This window comes from Rhinoderma darwinii, chromosome 5 (assembly GCF_050947455.1).
Source record: "Rhinoderma darwinii isolate aRhiDar2 chromosome 5, aRhiDar2.hap1, whole genome shotgun sequence".
Lineage (NCBI taxonomy): Eukaryota > Metazoa > Chordata > Amphibia > Anura > Rhinodermatidae > Rhinoderma > Rhinoderma darwinii.
In genome coordinates, this window is record NC_134691.1 from 33,737,309 (window position 1) to 33,756,538 (window position 19,230).

Here is a 19,230-nt window from a genome sequence, read left to right on the forward strand (position 1 = left end):
GCAGGGCCTGAGGAGGCAGGGAATCTCTCTTTGGTTTTCTGTGAATCTGTGTCATGTGCCATGCTTTCACACCCTATACTAGGCATAATATAGGTTAGCAGTTTTTCCCAGAGTGTTCCTTTACTACTGGGAGGCCCTGCTTGTATTATATTTTCACCATCAGAATAATTGCTAATTCCCTACCTGAGCCACAAGAGGAAGCTTATCATAGATACATTTATACAGTATTAAGTGAGCCCCTTATAGTAGGCAGACAGAATCGTATCATGTAATTCTATAGCTGTTTGAAGGGATGACATTATAGAGGTCCCTATCAGTGAAGCGGAGCCCTGATCCCTTTAAAGATACAGTATATTATGAAATTATTCAGCACAGATTTTAGGACCTATTTCAATAAATCAAACAAAATAGTGACAATTTTACCACGTTACAAACCTTGGTCACAAGGATTGACTCATTAACCCCTTTACTGCCCTACCCACTAAACTCTAGCTGCACTATTGTTCATTGGAGAAACTTAACTGGTGGGCATTCAGTTGGTACTGTCATAATACAATGGAAAAAACACTATATGCCTCTATTTGAAATCAGAAGTTTACAGAGGTACAGTAGGGCAGGACCGGCGTCCGCACGTAGCGAACTCGGGCAAGTACCGGGGCCCACTACCCTTGAGGGAGCCCACTCGGCCGCCGGGTGTTGACGCTGCCATCGTCACGGCATCACTGTCCAAATATGGACAGTGATGTCAGGAGGAGAGAAGGAGTCCCGGGCAGAGCACTAGCGGCTCAGCTCCGGGACTCCATCTCTGGGGAAGCCCTGACATCACTGTCCATATATGGACAGTGATGTCAGGAGCAGAAAAGTGTCCCAGGCAGAGTTCTAGTAGCTCTCTGCTCGGGACATTGGCTCTGGGGTTGCCCCTGACATCACAATCCGTTTATGGACAGTGACGTCAGGAGCTTCAACAGAAGCGGAATCCCCAGCCAGAGCGTTGGTAATGCTCTGACTGGGGATTCCATTCCTAGAGGGAACGACAAAGGCGCTACCTACAGGGAGGGGGGCTGTGTGGCACTACCAGGAAGGCTGGCTGTGTGGCACTACCAGGGAGGGGGGCTGAGTGGCACTACCTGGTAGGTGGAGGCTGTGGGGCACTACCTGGTAGGCGGCTGTGTGTCACTACCTATTAGGTGGGGGCTGTGTGGCAGTACCTGGGAGGGGGGCTGTGTGGCACTACCTGGGAGAAGAGTTGTGTGGCATTACCAGGGAGGGGGGCTGTGTGGCACTACCAGGGAGGGGGCTGTGTAGCACTTCCTTGTAGGCGGGGGCTATGTGGCATTTTCTTGGAGGAGGGGGCTATGTGATACTACCTTGGAAAAGGGGGTTGTGTGGCATTACCTGGGAGGGGGCTGTGTGGCACTGCCTGGTTGGCAGGGGCTGTGTGGCACTACTTGGGAGGGGGGCTGTGTGGCACTATCTACAGAGGGCACTAAATTTATGGGGGTACAAACTGGGGCCCTAACTTCTATATAGGAGCATAAACAGGACCTAACGTCCATATGAGGGCACAAAGAAAACAGGACCTAACGTCTATATGGAGGCACAAAGTGAAGTTTTCTGTCATTTTACTGCCACCGTGAGTTCCCCCGCAAAGGAGCCTACAAAGTCTGGGTTGCCCAAGGGCCCACATAAACCTGGAGCCGGCCCTGCAGTAGGGCCATAAGTACCTCTATGGTAGCCAATTGAGGTTTCATACAAAAATACTATAAGTCGTAATGACTTTGTGTGTCGGAAATATAAAAAAAAAAGTCTTCAAAACTTGAATAATCCACACTTCTAAGTGGCAAATCACACTTTCTGTGAAGCTTTATTCACATAAACCTACTTTAATCATACTGTATAAACCTAGATGTTATCATTTTGGTGAAAAAGGTGGCAACTCTACCTCCGAGTGACTCAGGACAGAGAAAATAGACTCATGAGCTCTTTTATGGTTGACATATATTTCCTGCCAAACTATTCTTACCTTTGGCATTATCTGAACTATCAAGATTTCTTGACCATTGGGTGCTGGATTAACCCCTTAAGGACACGGCCAGTTTTGGCCTTGAGGACACAACAATTTTTTTAGAATTCCCCCTTTGCATCCCGACGCTCATAACTTTTTTATTTTTTGTACGACGTAGTTGTATGAAACTTTTTTTTTTGCGTGACGAGTTGTATTTTATGTAGGTAAATTTTTTTGGTACAAATACAATGGTTTAACTTATATAAATTTTTATTTTGGCAAAAATGCAGAAAAAAAACTGTTCCGCAGCAGTTTTATTATTTTATTATTTTACACCATACACCGATCAACATAAATAATGTTCTACATTTGTTGTACAGGTTGTTATGGTCGTGGCGATACCAAATATGTCTATATTATTTCATGTTTTGGGACTTTTTATTTATTGTAAAAAATTTGTATTTCTGTGTATGTTTTTTTACTATTTTTTTTATTTAACATTAATTTTTTTTTAAATGAATAAAAAAAAATATTTTTAATCCCATAGAGGGATTTTTCATTTTGTTTTTTTATTTTTTAACTGTAATATACGGGCATATATCTATATGCCAGTACATTAGCCTGTGTACTGATTGTACACAGACAGTTGTTAGGGCATAACTCAGTATGCCCTAACAACAGGAAATATGGTCAGACCATGTATGTATTTACTTTGAAGGCCGCGATCAGCTTTTATCGTGACATTCAAAGGGTTAACGGTGGAGAAGAGGTTGCTGTCACACAGGACGTGAATGCTCATCCTAATAAGCGTAGTACCCGCCACTCAGGACGAGCATTCTTGTCCTGTGTCAGCAAGTACCGTATTTTTCGGACTATAAGACGCACCTGACCATAAGACGCACCCAGGTTTTAGACAACAGAAAATAGGAAAAAAATTATTTGTTAAAAAATAATTTATTCTGTTTCACCACATTCTGAGAGCCAAAACTTTTTTTATATTTTTTTTATCGATTGAGCAGTGTGAAGGCTTATTTTTTTGCGGGACGAAATTATTTTATTTTTTACATTGTGCTTGGGGAAAAATGGGAAAATGTTTTTTTTTTTACACTCCTAAAAATGTATCTAACATTTTTTTTACACATTTTATTAGTTCCCCTATGGGACTTGAACCAGCGGACACTTGGTTACACGTGGAGTTACTGAAACAGCGTAACTGCGCTGTTTCCCTTTCTCCCATAGAAATGAATGGCAGTTACGGCGTAGCATGTGAGTTATGCTGTTTCCGTAACTACTGTTCAGTTCTATGGGAGTTACGAAAACAGCGTAGCTACGCGAGTTACGCTGTTTCAGTAACTCCACATGTAATCAAGTGGCCGGGAGAGCAGAGAAAGTTAGAATGGGGTTTAGAGAACCCCGTTCTAGAGATAGTTGCGGGTCCCAGAGGTGGGACCTGCATCTATCTGACATTTATGACATATCCTGTGGATATGTCATAAATGTCCTTCATAGAAAAACCCCTATAAATTCCGCGGTCGTTATTGACCATGGCATTTAACTAGTTAAAGGGGTTTGCCATAAAACACATGTATCCCCTATCCAGAGAATAGCGGCTACATGTGAGATCGCTGGGGGTCCGACCGCTGGGACCCCCAGCAATAAGGAGAACAGGGGATAGGATAGGGGATACATGTGTTTTATGGCACAAGCCCTTTAAACTGCCAGGAACAGCGACATTGCTGTTCCTGGCCGTTATATCAGCGTGTCAGAAGCTGACACCTGCAGTGTATGGAGCGGGCTCAGCGTGTGAGCCCGCTCCATACATCACCCCCCTCCAGCTCCATGATGTGCCGGCACGTCATGGGTCAGGAAGGGGTTAAGTAATGAAGTGGTCAGGGGGCCCGGCGATGCCGGGTCACTTGACTGCGGACTATAAGATGCAGGGACTTTTTAGCAAGATTTATTCTTGCTAAAAACTGTGTCTTATAGTCCGAAAAATACGGTAGTTAAAGGAATGTCACTACATTATAAGAATCATAATAATTTTCACAGCTGCTAGTACCCATATTGTACTTGTCATAACCTTGTGTTTAAATAGGATATATGTGAAGGAGGGAAAAAAACATGGCTTAATACAGTACTAAAAGTTTCACGCATAACAGTATTATCTATAGTTGATAATATAAATATATATGATATGAATGGATAGTTATATTTGTTCACATTTCAGCTTAGGACTCTACATGTATAATATATTTCTTTCTAAATATGGTCACTAACTTTTCAACAAACTTTGAATAAATCAATAGTACAAGCAATTATAAGAAACTGTAATATGTCTTAGAGGAAAATACCTCTTTCTCTCCACTCATCATGCTCCTTCCCTCTCTCCTTCCTAACTGTTCACTTACTTTGAATTTACTGCTAAATCTGTCTCCTCAAGACAAAACGAACTATAAACTCACTAAGGGATCAGGTTACAGGTGTCTATAGAAATATTTGGAGAGGGGAGGGGCAGGAAGGAGCAGCAGAAGTCTAAAAAAAGAGGCAGAGAGACAAATAGAGACAATTCAGCTGCTTCCTGTCACGGAGCGGGTTAGTGGACCCACTAGGCCGTACCGCCGTAGCGGAAAGGCAGCTGGCCAAACCACAGGAAACCCCAGAAATACAATGTCCCGCACAAGGGTACCTGAATAGTCCAGATGGTAGCCGCAGTTCTGGCACAGATGAGATGGGTGCAGCAGATGGCGTCAAACGTGGCAGATGACACAGGAGCCGCATGCTGCGCCAGACGTGGCAGATTCCTCCGGACGTGGCAGAGGACACAGGACGTGGCGGATTCCTCCGGACGTGGCAGATGACACAGGACGTGGCAGATTCCTCTGGACGTGGCAGATGACACAGGACGTGGCAGATGACACAGGATGTGGCAGATTCCTCTGGACGTGGCAGATGACACAGGATGTGGCACAACTTGATACTAAGGCAAAGCACGGGAAACAGGAACAGGGAACAAGGCACGGGTAACAACAGGAACGGGAAACACTAAGGGACCATTTGCAAGACAGACTGGGAAAACTAACAACACTCAGGCAAGGATTAGAAGGCCAGGGAACTTCTTATAGACCAGGAAATCGTGGCAGTTGATGATGACGATTTCCTATTGCGCGCGCTGGCCCTTTAAGGCCGGGCGCGAGCGTGCGCACGCACCCTACGGGACACAGCTGAACGGAGCGCAAGTGAGCGCGGGCGTCTCCTAGGAGGGAGACGGGGACCAGCGCTCACAGAACCATGGCTGCGGGTGTCGGGAGGTGAGTGAACCCGACGGCCTGCGGCCATGGACGCTACACTTCCTAGTGAGTGTTATATTTCACCCAAGTTCTGGATTCACAGCTACACTGCTCAGTATTGCTGTATCATCTCAAAGATTGGGGAGCAGGATGTTCTCTTCTCTATGAGTGTTGGGTATAGAAGACATAGCAGTTAGGCTCTAACCACTAGCTCGGGGAAAACTGAGAATTAGAGAGAGCATATAGAGAGTAAAACTTCTGGAAAAACATCAGGTTACAAGTCATATTATAGCCAGAAATAATCTTATTTCTCGTGTACACACATATGACAGATTATTCTGAAAAATCAACAGAAAGGTTAGGTACGCTTTAATAAAAAAAATTTTCTCTTTAATAAACCAACCGCATTTGTAATATTCGACAGACCTGATATCTCTATAATATTTTTTTTTTTACATGAAGCGTGAGAAATAATGGTGCCTTATAACTTTTCTTCATTTTTTTTTTTTATCTGACAGAAACTTTATTAGAGAGAAATAAAAAAATTGTTCAGATGTCCTAATGACTTTAATGCAGCTGATAGTTTTGGCTTGAATTCACCTAGAAAAATCTTGATTATTTAATTACTGTAATTAGTTTGCAGATTTTCAAGCAGCGTCAAAAAGAAGTTAATTAGAAAACATGAATAGATAATGTTCACTGAACTCAAAACACCTGCTGTTTAGCAAATGAAATGTTGATCTATTAATGCTTCCAAGGCTTTAAAATTTGCTATTAACAATAACAATGACAGGTGCTTATATTATAGAATTGGTCTTATACATATATACATCTGAAGAACAACACAAAGGTTAACAAATGATAGACAAGTGAATGTTTTTTTTTTTGTTTTTTTTTCTAATTCAACACAAAAATCTGTGTTGAGCAGAATTATTTGGTAAGCATTGTAAAAAATACTGTATTAATTAATTTTAAAACTAGATGCAGCAGAGCTGAATTTGTCGCTACACTCTTAGTGGGTTTACCTTAACTCACCTATTCCTATAAGCTGCGTCATGGAAACTCTTAGAAGAACATGTGGATGTTGAGTTGATTTTCACCTAGATTAAAGCACAGTAGGCTAAACACAATTTACCAAAGCTGCATAGGCTCATACGTATATTTATATAATATGCATAGCACACACATTGTACCACACAGTACTGAGATAGTGTCATATGCTATTCACAAAAAATTGTGCAATACATTATTGAAATACTGTGTTTAGAGGGTGCTACATATTAATATTGCCATACAGTGCCCAGAAAGTAGTTCTAACAGTGCCCAGATACATAGTGTCATACACTAATAGTTCCTAGAATGTACAAATACAAAGTGTCATATAATGCCTTGTCAGTGCCATACAGAGTTCTATCAGTGCCATATAGTGCTACATAGTGCCATTAGGGTCCATCTTAGTACATTGGATAGTCTGCATCTGGCTATATCTGCATGTATCTCCCATTCTGTGGCAATGATGCAGTGCAATAATAACATCACAAAAGGAGGAGGGATGCAGTCTACACAAAAAGTGGTAGGGCAAGGACCCAAGTGCTCCCTTGCACCCGCCAATAGGAAATACATTTAAATATATTCCGGCCCTTTTTTAAAAAAGGGGGCGGGAGAGGCAGGTACCTGTTCGACTCCAGGACTTACATGAAGCACTGCGAATTTTGACATGCAATCACTTACATTTATTATGGTCCACATTAAAACATACTTTAGAGAAAATATAACATAACATTGATCTGTATATAATAGAACCAAAAACCCTTTTGAAGATAATGAAGGTTTAACGATGGTTTCTGCGTTGTTAAATGCTGTTGTCTTAAATTGTGTAATTATGGTCTCCTAATAGAAATAATGTAAATGATCCACAAACTAGGTTAAATCTACTCCCGAGTTTCTGAGAGATACTTTGTCAATAGGTCCCGGGGAGAGAAAACCATGGGCTTATGGTTACCTTATGGTAAGGACTTTATGGTTAAAGCAGCCCTGCACTGTCACTGAAAAACCAATTCATTTATCGGTCTTCAAAAAATAAATATCACTAAAAAAGTCACAACATTCAAAGCAAAACTTTTAATATACTCATGGAGAGGTGTATGAGGAAAAAGTAGTGATAAAGAAAAGCAAACAAGATAAACAGAAAGCTTTCACAAACAATCCCTGATCCTTATAGTTTTCCACACTGGGACCTCTTTCTGCCAATACACTAGTATGCCCTGCTAATTAAATATAATAGGACAGTGCCGACGCATTTTACGATCTCTGGTTTGTTAGCAGACTGTTAACAAAGGACAGAGACTTACACACAATTGTCAAAACATTTTCTAGTTGACCCTAATTGTCTTAATTCATAGTACTCGGCCCATAGAGAAGAGAAGTTAATGGCACTTTGGTTGTCTTCCTGTGTGTAGCTCTATGGTCTGAGTCCCAAAAATCAGCCCTGCTCCTATCTGTACCACAGCTATTCTTTGTATTAGTGATATTAATTTTAGAGAAATATTTTAGAAAATAAACATATGCATTAACTTAACGTAGAATAATCTTGAGGAACAATCTTATTTCTAAATAAAGTCTGTGCCCTGAGCTCTAGATCTGCTATGGATATGGACCCTGCCCAAAACATCTAGGCATCTGAACTTTTTCACAGACATTGGAGAAAAGGACCACATTTTTACAAGGCTGATATGAGGTGTTAATAATTTCCTTATGACCCATGCAGAGGTCCAAAGGCCTAGAGATGGCCATACATATCAGATAACTGTTGGCCGGACCCCACAGTTTTTGTCTAAATCTGCCTACTATTTAGTGTTATGGGGTTTCCAAGGAAAGAAGGATTGGGCATGTTCAATTTCAACATGTCTGATCCTTTGTTCCCAGGGGAGATAAGATGCTGCCAGAGGTGTTTGGAAGTAGCTTATTCTCCTCTCCCCATTAAAAAAAAAACAACTATTTATGGGAGAATCCGGGAAACAGCTGTCGGCCGAACAAGTGTATGACCAGCTTAAATCTCTGGCCCTGGACAGATTTATTGCATATTTAATACCCAATGGAAATATAGTCTTTTATATTCTAGCCAATATTTCGATATTTTTTTTCTTTTTTATAATTCTATAAAGTATATCCCTTCACGGGTTCACATGAATGTTATATAACTTTCTCTATTGAGCCTGCATTTTAAACATGGTCTCCTTTAATTTTGCTTCGTCTATAATCCAGAGGATTTAGGATGTCAAATAAGTAAAGCCATTATTCATTTTAATCCTGTTAATCCAGGGGTTTGAATTCTTTCTTGCCCCTTTTTTATCTGGAAATTCTGAGCTAATACATTAACATATTTAAAATGATGTTACATCTATATATTGGCTTAATTTATGTAATCTTTGGGAAACTCTTTGTGCATAAACTACCCGTCCTCAAAGGAAATGAAATATTGTCACATATGAATTATTTGTATTAATAAACCAATGGCAAATCCAGCATTTCTCATTGTTGTAGCGTGTGGTGACAGCAATGTCAAGCAGTGACAATAGACCCCTTCTGTCTTCCAGAATTATGCAGCTGGTCTTAGTACCTCAGCTGATAACAGGGATATAAATGCTGATAGCTGGACTCTAGTAATTTGTATGAATTCAATTAGTATTACCTACAAACACAGAAAGGCATTTGTCAATGTCAGTGTCCAATACAAAATTCCATTACTTTCAAATAGAAAGCTTTTCTGTAGCAAATAGGATTGTGATTTAGTTTAACCGTTTCCAAGTAGGGGATCCATACGTTATGTTACTTTGTAGCCTTGTGTCCTGTTTTAGCACTTCACTTGGGGGTTGTCTCACATTCTAAATATATTCTATAAATGCATGTAAAGTGATGTAAAATACTACGAGCCTCTACTTTTTGTGCCAACCCCCTCACTGTACTCTCCAATGTCAAAGAAGAATGGGTATAGCATTAGGGGGTGAGGTGCAAAGGTAGTAGTTGCACCCATGCTCTGGTGACTAAGGAGGCCCCCGGGGCACATAAGAAGACACCAGTATTATAAATGGCGCATGGTAGGAGGGGGGCCCTGTTCCACATTTTGCATTTAGGACCAGGAGCTTCAATTACGCCTCGGTATTTTTGACTATGCCATATATGGCATATACAGTAAAATTAAATGATAATATACTGTAAGTGATCAATCCTACCTATTAGCCTTATGGCTCTTCTGCTTTTGCCTATACTTCCACTGAAATGTATTTACATATAGAGTAGACTCACAACAAATATATAAATCTCAAATGGGTACAAACTAATATCTACCATTGGCAAAAATCGATCAAGTTGGAAAAAATAGCAAAATTAGTATAATTTAATAAACTCTATTGATTATATAATAAACAAATAGTATAAAAGTGTAAAGCGATAAAAACATAGAGTATGATGATTCGTGATCGCAATTTAGTCAATCACTAATCGCATAGGTGACATCATTATGGACAGCACATTGTCACACTGCGTTCATAGCAAGAAGCAGGATAGGACTGTAGTGATAAGCAGTACAGGAACTGAACAAATTAAAAAAGGTAAGTATAGTAGATTGTTGGGTTTTTTTTTGTTTGTTTTTTTTTACCATTTTCGGCTATTTTAATTTTAGGGGATGCAGAAACTCTTTACATAACAAACTCAGCCCTGATACATCTGTTTGTGTATAATGACCAATAATATATTGAATAGAATGTTTGATACCTGTTTTATAAAAATAACTTTAACCCCTTAAGGACCAGGGATTTTTTTTTTTCATTTTCACTTTTTTCCAACCTGCCTTTTAAGAGCCTTTTAAGAACTTTTTCATTTTTCCGTTGACATAGCCGTATGAGAGATTGTTTTTTGCGGGATAAGCTGTCATTTTTAATGTCAATTATAATGTAGCGGGAAACAAAAAAATTGATTTGTGGGTAAAAAACTGCAATTCCACCATTGTTTTCTGGGCTTACCATGTGGTAAAAATGGCATGCAATTGTTTGATCGCTGGTGTCAAACAATGCAATACATACAATGCAAAACAGGCTTCATACTTTCCCCTTCCGCTAAGATCTACAGTTACGTCATGATACAGGAAGGGGTTAAACCCTATATGGGCTTCAAAAACAGTAAGGACGATCCATCTTAGACAAATTTCAAAGTGTGGAAAAGAATAGTAAAAGACAATATTTCAAACCAAACTCCAAAATATGCTATAGTAACTAGCTTCCTATACACAATGTAAATGATCAATATTCTTATTTATTTTTCAGCAATTGGCCTTGACTCATGTCCAGAGCCACTAATGCCAAGTAACGGGATAAAAGTTGGTGACAGATACATGGTTGGGGATGTGGTGTCCTTCCACTGTGATCAAGGGTATTCTCTTCAGGTACTGTCATGTATTTTGTATCACCACTAACTTTATTGTATTTATACTATGTTGATTAAAGGTAATCCTACCGGTTTTAAGACTTCATACTTGAGAGAGATGAATAAACTAGAAACTTTGTATCAAAAAGAAAGGAAAGATAATCAGCCAACATATTTATTTATAAAGTAGAAAATTAAAATTTGGATATGTCAGGAACGGGACTGGCCTGTTGGATGGTGCCCTGTGCAATACCCTCTGTTGGCACCGCCTTCCTCTTTATGGTGTACTGCTAACGTGCCTATACCATACCATCCAGTCCTATACAGTAAAAAAACAAGCCATACGATGGCCAAATAACAGTTTTGTACAGTTCTTCAAATTACAATGCTATACAGTGCCAGCACCATACACTGTATAAATAATGCCACCAAACAGTGCCTAAATAATACCACTTTACAGTGACCAAATAGCAGCTTCATACATAAAGTAATCTAATAACTGCTCTGTACAATTATTATAAAGATATGTGGTGGTCACAAGCCTTGGGTGCCAGGTTATCTGTGGCACCTCCTCATGCACGGGTGACTGATGCACCTTCTGTGACCACACAGGTCGCACACTACTAAAGCCAACCCTGGTAAGGTATTAAAACCATTTCATTTGCTATTTAGAAGTAGCAACCTTTTTATGAAAGCCAAAAAATGTAACAGATTTTCTTTATAACTATTTGATAGAATTTTAGTTGAGGTCTATAGTTTATTACTTTCCATAATTTGTTTCTAACCAAACTCCCCAAGCTCATCACTAGAGCTGGACATTGTTGTAACAATCTTAATTATTTAAAATTAAGTCAATATTATTATAAATTCAGCCAATCCAATCAAATAATATATTGTATCAAATAATTGAGAGTATTTGCAAAACCAACAACAAGTATACTCTACGTACTTCATATTATTTTATCTGTTTTGACCCCAAAAGTCAGGAGCTAGAATAGTTCCTGACTGGTTGAGTATCATATATTTTGCAATTGTCGCCAACATACTTAATTTATTGATATATACTGTTTTTTGCCATAATAGATAATTGGGTACATATTAGGTACTGTGTATCTGTCTCCCCGAGGTGGAGATGTAAATATATTTATAGTTGGTGTAGTTCTTGGAAATAAGTACATCTAAATATTTCAAAGTGTGTCTATTTTATCTAAATAAGATATTATCTGTATTTTTCACAGGGACATTCCCACATCACATGTATGCCTGGTCCAGTAAGAAGATGGAACTATCCAATTCCCATATGCATTGGTAAGTGCCGCTTAAAAAAACAACTAAGCCGGAGATGTACCAATAGTGCAATAATGCAATAGTTGGTGTACTTGCACACCAAAAAGTGGGTCAAGCACACACCACCACAAATTAAAAAACAAAAGTAACATTAAAACAATAGATCTTTAGTCAGGAAAAGGTCGTCAATGAGGCAACCTAATTACAAAGTTGGTGGAGGCTGTTGTGACATTTATGCTCTTGTCATACGATGGAAAATAAGTTGTTAGAGTACTTTCTCTTGGTAGACCATGAAGGTCCATTTGAAGTTTTTAAGTGTACAGTGCTGTACTTATTACATTGACCTGCTGTAGCTATTGGTCTGTTGAGATGATTGACAATTAGTTATTACTCTTCTATAGCACAGTGTGGTGGAGCAATGATTGACTTCAGTGGTGTAATACTCAGCCCCGGATTTCCAGGAAACTACCCGAGCAGTTTGGATTGCACATGGACAGTCAAACTACCTATTGGTTTTGGTAAGAAAATGATGATGTTTTTAACTTTTTTTGTGTCCTCGTTGGCAAGACATTGAATGTTTCTTTATTTCAACCTCTCTGACAAGCAAGTATTTTTATAATAATTATTAAGTAATTAAAGGTAATGTAATCCCAAATATATAATTCTCAATTACTCTTTATTTGTTCTTGTTTTACTTGTACATAGAATATTTAATTTTGATTGGGTATTATCAAGTGCCACACACCTTAAACAAGGCATTTTATCAATGACAACAGACTACATTGTTAGCATATTTATTAAAAGTTTGTACCGATCCCCCACCCTAATATTTTATGTTTTTTTTTACATTTTCCGATGTAAATTCATTTGAATAGACACCATGTCATGAAGAAAATAATAGATATGTGTATTTGCACTGTGTTTTTGGGTGATTTTGGTATAACATCTTTTATTTCCAATACCTTCCTTATCTAACATGCCTACTTGTAGAGCTGCAAGTTTAGAGCCTAGTGGGCATTCCCTGTAAAGCATGCTCTACTATGCCTTCTCTTAATTCAGTAGACTAGGTGCCAATGTCTCCTCCACCCTTGCTCTCTCTAACACTGACATCGGTCTGCAATTTGGGATTTCTGAGAGATACACTTATGCAGTTGTTGTGTATCATGGTTTTAATTATTTTCACCTGTAAAGGACAAAGAACTAGGGTGATAATATGTGGCTCATATTTATCCATTTATACCGTCAAGTCCTCCATTCTGTTATTCCTTGACATTTCATCTGTATCTTAAGTATATTAACCTAACTGCATAAGAACTATCCGACAATCAAAGCTATTTTCAAGTTATAACTTGAACTTGAGTGACCTGGGGGGTTATCACCAAGCTTCAAGGGGGGTTTATCACCAAGCTATTAGTGCCCTCTATACAAAAACTGTAGTGGCATAGGTGCAAGATATTTCTTAACTCGGAAGCCTAAAAAAGTTGAGTGACAACCCATGTCGAAACTAGAATGATGGCCATATTGCTTATTATTCAAACTCCCAGATATAGATATAACAAACAACTGAATTTAATATTAATATAACTTAACATAAATAGGCAAATCAAGGACTTATATTTCCATTTCATTGTATTTGATGTTAGGCACTCTTAGGCTTAAACGACTGTATTATGACTCTGTACCACTTTTTAGTTGTATGGAGCTGTGGTAATGCAGTAATGTAATCCTATGGCAGTCTCTGTATTTCCATGTGACCCCATTTGTTTGTACCGAGGTGTTTATGTATACACTATGTGTGCCACTGCACATATATATATATATATATATATATATATATATATATATATATATATATATTCTTCATCAGATCCTGTATGGGTGTCGATTGTTGGTCCCTCCCCCCAGATTTTCAGAAAAATTGCATCCATATATAGGGAACGCTCGATAGGTGCTCCATATGCTTACTATTTTTCTCCCCTAAACTTTAATAGGAGTTCTGGTTTTGAAGCAGGAAATACATTGAACTCATACGTACATATGGAACCCATAAGGAATTTTATGAAACTCATACATCACTTGTACAGAACACCATATGTAAACATATGGTCAGAAATACAGTACCATATGGAACTTCAGAAGTGCAGTTTACAGAGAGAGATTGCCGATCAGTACTGATTTTTTTTTCTATAGTCGTGTGCATGAGTCGTTAGTCTCACCCCATCACCTTCTAAGATCTTGTGTGGTTATTAAGGGATAATAAAGGTCTATAACTGTCTGGGCCTATATTTTTTATTTATTTACTTATGTATGTTACTTATATGGCAGCGCTGCACAGAAGTTGTCATCACTCATTACCCTCAGTGCCTATTTGCAATTATGCACAGTGGCAATTTTGAATCATAGGGAGAAAACCTATATTCTTCTTGTGAATCTTCTTAATATTTCCAAGTAATTAAAGTAATAGAACTGCAGCTTTCTCTTCCAGGCAGAAGTGCTCGCAACGACCAGAGAAAGATACAGTCCATGAATACAGCAGAAGTGCAATAATCAGCTGGAAGCGTGTTTTACATCTGCTATTTTAATTAAATGTATCGTTAGGTAATGCAATGTACGTGATTTATCTTATCAGGTGTGCATCTCCAATTTGTCAATTTCTCCACTGAAACAATACATGACTACCTGGAGGTACGGAGCGGACCTGCAGACACTGGCTCGGTAATTGGCAGGTTAAGTGGTCCTCAGGTCCCTGCTTCGCTGTTCAGCACAACTCATGAGACCAGCTTGTATTTCCATAGTGATTATTCTCAGAACAAACAGGGATTTCACATCATTTATCAAGGTAAGCAACACACTTTGCTATTCTAATGCAATCAATAAAAAAGTTTTTAAAATGTGCATTTAGTAACTTTGTGCGCAGTTAGTACATCTATTTATAACCTGGCTTTGAGTCTGACAGCCAAAGTGCTTGGGGATTTTTGGTGTAGATAAAAAAGGAGAGCGGAGAGGATCTGTCTGTTCGCATAGTGAAATATAAAGTTTGCTCTGTGCAAGCCAAGAAATGGTCAGAAATGGTCAACGCAAACACATAGAAAAGGATTTTCTGTTCCACTTCAAATAAGATGGAGGAGGGGCGAAAAGATCTATAGTGGATCCATTTCCTCCTCCTCCTTAAAGCAGAAACTTCAGTCTACTTGAAGAATTTTTAAAAAAAAGTTTATGCTCAATTTGTAAAACTCTAATACTGTGAGACCTGACAATACTTTTCCTTGGTGCTGCATTGTGAAGTCGATAGTCAGACCCTGGTGGGCATCATCAATCTCCGCCTGTCCACTTCATAGAGGAGGCTAAGTTGATATTGAAGATTGGGCCTTTAGGCAACAGTCACAGTAGCCCATTGCCTTCACTCCACCCTTGTCTTGACAAGAGTACACCATATTTAACCATATTACCATTAATCCCCAAGACTAGTGAACCCTGGCATCTTCCCAGATTTGTCTGATCTACCCATAGATTATATGTCCATTAGTCGTAATCAATCACCATAGGCAAGAAAATAATTACTCCAACCATTAATTGATGCTCCGATCAGCATGAATATCATTACATCTTTGACCACAATTACAAATGGTGTGAGGAGGGATTAAATTAAGTTTTTATTAAGATTAATAAAGGCTGGTGTTTACTTGAAATTGCAATTTACATAAAGACTTAGTGGTCCTGATGGCTTGTAGGGGACATCATGAATTTATCAACATGTATTGGTCCTAATGTATAGATACTCACCAAAGATGGATGAGAAGAAACTCGAGGTATAAGGAAACCGGTTGAGATATGCTTACATACATCACGACATTCTCTCAGCTTTCTATTGACAACTAGCACTTTGCATTTGTTTGTATTAGTGACATTTACCTGTGAATATAGCCATGCTATAAATCCTGGTTGTCTCATACAATATCTTCTTATACATCTGCTCATGCATTGTCTCATTCTAATGAAGACGTCTGGGTATAACAAGGAGATGTACATTGTCTTTGACAGGTTGACGTTTTCCCAAATGAACTGCTGAAAAGAGTAACATATTACATAAAATCCCATCCCTGCGTCTTGCTATTTACTCTTAATACATGATAGTTAAAAACGTTTCTAGAGAAGCATTTTTCCCAGGCTCCTTCTCCAAAAAAAGTATTATTTTTTCAAAATAGAGGACCATAAATCTAAATTTTTGTTCTTTCACCGGACAGGAGTCTAGAATATATACAGATGTAACCAAGTTTATCTTGACTCTGATAACTTGCTGCAGCGTGATATCACACAACAAAAGCCAATGAAAAATCATTGAAAAAGTTAAGTTAAAGTTTCTTTCCACTGTGTATTTAATGCATTAAAAGTCAAAATAAAGATGGCTACATCTGTATTGATCCCCCACTCCATATAAATTAACTTTTTAATGCCTGAACACCCACAAGTTCAGTAGTATTGTGAATCTCTATTGTGAACTAGTTGAATTAGCACGCAGAGCTCTGTATTATGTACCTATCCAGGTAAAATGGAACAAAAAACACAGCGCCACATAGTGCAGGTTACTCAGGTAAAATGTAGTAAAGTGGATGAAATACTACTAACCTGGTCGAAGATGATAAAAGGCACTAAATCGTATATGTGTGCTGCTGCCAAGACTCAATGCCGGTAATCCATCAGGAGACCGCAAATATTATGCTATAGGTGCTGGAAAAAAGAGAGAGTCCCAGAGGGGCGCTGCTACACTCTGGATGACATACAGACCCGTGATCTGTAAACGCGTAGCCTTTTATCATCCACAATAAACCTTTTTCATCAATTGCATCTTATACGTGACTTATTACAGATCACGGGTCTGTATGTCATCCAGAGTGTAGTAGCGCCCCTCGGAGACTCTCTCTTTTTTCCTGCACGTATAGCATTATGTACCTATCGGCATTCTATTGCACCTCTGTTCCGTGCTCTGTATGGCGCTGTATTGCAGAGATATTCTCCCCTAGAAGCAATGCTTCTTTGTAATACACAGTAGAATCCAATTAAAAAGGCTTCTATGGGTGCTGTATTACAGTTCTGTTGAGCTCAAAGCTTGCATGAAGTGAAAATATGAGCCTTATACACAAACATTACATACATTTAGAACATAACATGCTGGATGACTGCAACCACCACTAGAGGGAGCTTAGGAGCAAATTTCATATTGTTATCCGTTGATCTCAATAAGGGTAGTAAGCAGAAAGCTCCCTCCAGTGGTGGCTGCAGGCAGCCAGCATGCTATCTTTTCAGCTCAGACAACTATAAAGATATATTTAGAAATTAATCAGAATATAATTTTGGACCTAAAAATGACATGATGATAAAAAGCAGAGATTAATTTTAAAGCAAATCTGTCAAATTAAACATCTACATATCGGGTAGAAAAAGCTGAGCAGATTGAAAATATAGTTTTTGGGAAAATATTTAATATAAATTAGAATATATTGATTTCAATCCGTGCTTACTCTGGGCTTATGAGTCCAGTGGGTGGTCCTACTCAGTGATTGACAGCTTTCTATATGCATGCTCACACATGGAAGGCAGGCAATCATGGAGTGAGACCGCCCACTGGACTCATAAGCCCACAGTGAGTAGGGATCTTTATCAATAAAACTCAAGTTCTACTGAGTATACAGTATATACTATATATATATATATATATATATATATATATATTATTTTGCACAGCTCCTCCTTCCCTATAACGTTGCTGTTGTTCTTGGATTGAATAAACCACCACTTTTTTCACATTGGAGTGCTGCAAATCTTCTTTCTTATATATATATATATATATATATATATATATATATATATATATATATATATATATATATATATTATTTTGCACAGCTCCTCCTTCCCTATAACATGCTGTCAACAGATAAGTCAGCACGTACAATGTGACAGATTGTCTCCAAAGCATGTTTTCCCTTTAAATGTATAACAATTGAAGTAAAATTTGTCGGTGATTTTAGAAAAAAGCATCTCTAATGTTCTCCAGGAGATGCTTTGGGATTAGGGGACAGTGACTGAGCTAACACGAAAGGAACATGCTTCAGTATTTGCACAAAGTAATTTATTTGGCAGAATGAAATCATTAATTCTTGACAAAACAATTTAATACTATAATTGGAAGAAATTGCAAACTTTCTGCATTTCTGAAAGAGCAGTTTTTGTAAGAACATCTCACTAATATATCAAGAAGTCTACAGAAAAGGTTTAATTCTGCTGAAAGCAGAAAGTTAATTCTGTCATTTAAAATAATTTTCCCTGTAATAAAACAGATAAGAAATTAAAGTTTGATGTATTGGCCGTACTTCTCACATGGACTTCAAGTAAAAGCGAACCTATCTGTATTCAAGGTTCATATTCACCTATATGGTATTTGGAAGCTTATAAGGCGACCTCTTCTCATTTATTAAGCAAATTTTAAATTGTAATTTGAAACTATACATCTTGTGAAATATGGGCTTTTCCAAAAACATATCCTTGTCCAATTACTTTACAAATTTCAAGTCTCCAAAGAATACAGTCTTGTGCTCGGTCAGGGATATAGGCACAATTGTGTGGTTGCAGGGGTCCAGTATTTTCGATTTTTTTTTCCACGTAAAAGTTTACTTCCAAATATAAACATTTTTTCTTTTATAGTTTCAAAATGTTGATTAATTTTATCTTATATGTATAGGGGTCGGAGCTCTATTTTTCTGAGAAACAGCTCCATGTCCCCTGCTTCCCTTCACACAGTCAGCAAGTCAACATTGTGACTGTATAAATCCAGCACAAGCAAAAAGTGGCAGATGATGGATTTATATAGCTGTCATTGACTTTAATACGAAATCAGTATACAGTAATTTCTAGTGCTCTTCCTAGTGGTAGCTGCAAGAAGAAAGAACTGTATTGTATTGCTTTATGTCTGAGGGAAGTAGAGGTATTTGAGTTGTATATCAGAGAGTTTGAGCCCCAACCCATATAAGATACATTATGAAAAAGATAGAGATAAAAAGGAAACAAAGATATAATACATAAATAATTAAATAATGAAAGAATAAAAAAAAAAAAGAAATAATTAAAGGGGTTTTCCAGGCAGTAAAAATTGATGGCCTATCCTCAGGATAGGCCATCAATAGCTGATAGGTCGGGGTCCAACTCTCGGGACCCCTGCCGATTAGCTGTTGT

General features: G+C 38.3%; 1 protein-coding gene across 6 annotated transcripts in view; it reads left to right on the forward strand.

Moving 5' to 3' along the window:
* CSMD3 (CUB and Sushi multiple domains 3) overlaps window positions 1-19,230 on the forward strand; it is a 1,175,227-nt gene that overhangs the window by 944,446 nt on the left and 211,551 nt on the right. For all 6 annotated transcript variants that reach the window (XM_075825814.1, XM_075825808.1, XM_075825809.1 and 3 more), the window contains 4 exons: window positions 10,614-10,732; window positions 11,952-12,021; window positions 12,402-12,518; window positions 14,630-14,839. In XM_075825814.1, coding sequence (XP_075681929.1) covers window positions 10,614-10,732; window positions 11,952-12,021; window positions 12,402-12,518; window positions 14,630-14,839 — 516 coding nt within the window. The remainder of the gene's footprint in view (window positions 1-10,613; window positions 10,733-11,951; window positions 12,022-12,401; window positions 12,519-14,629; window positions 14,840-19,230) is intronic.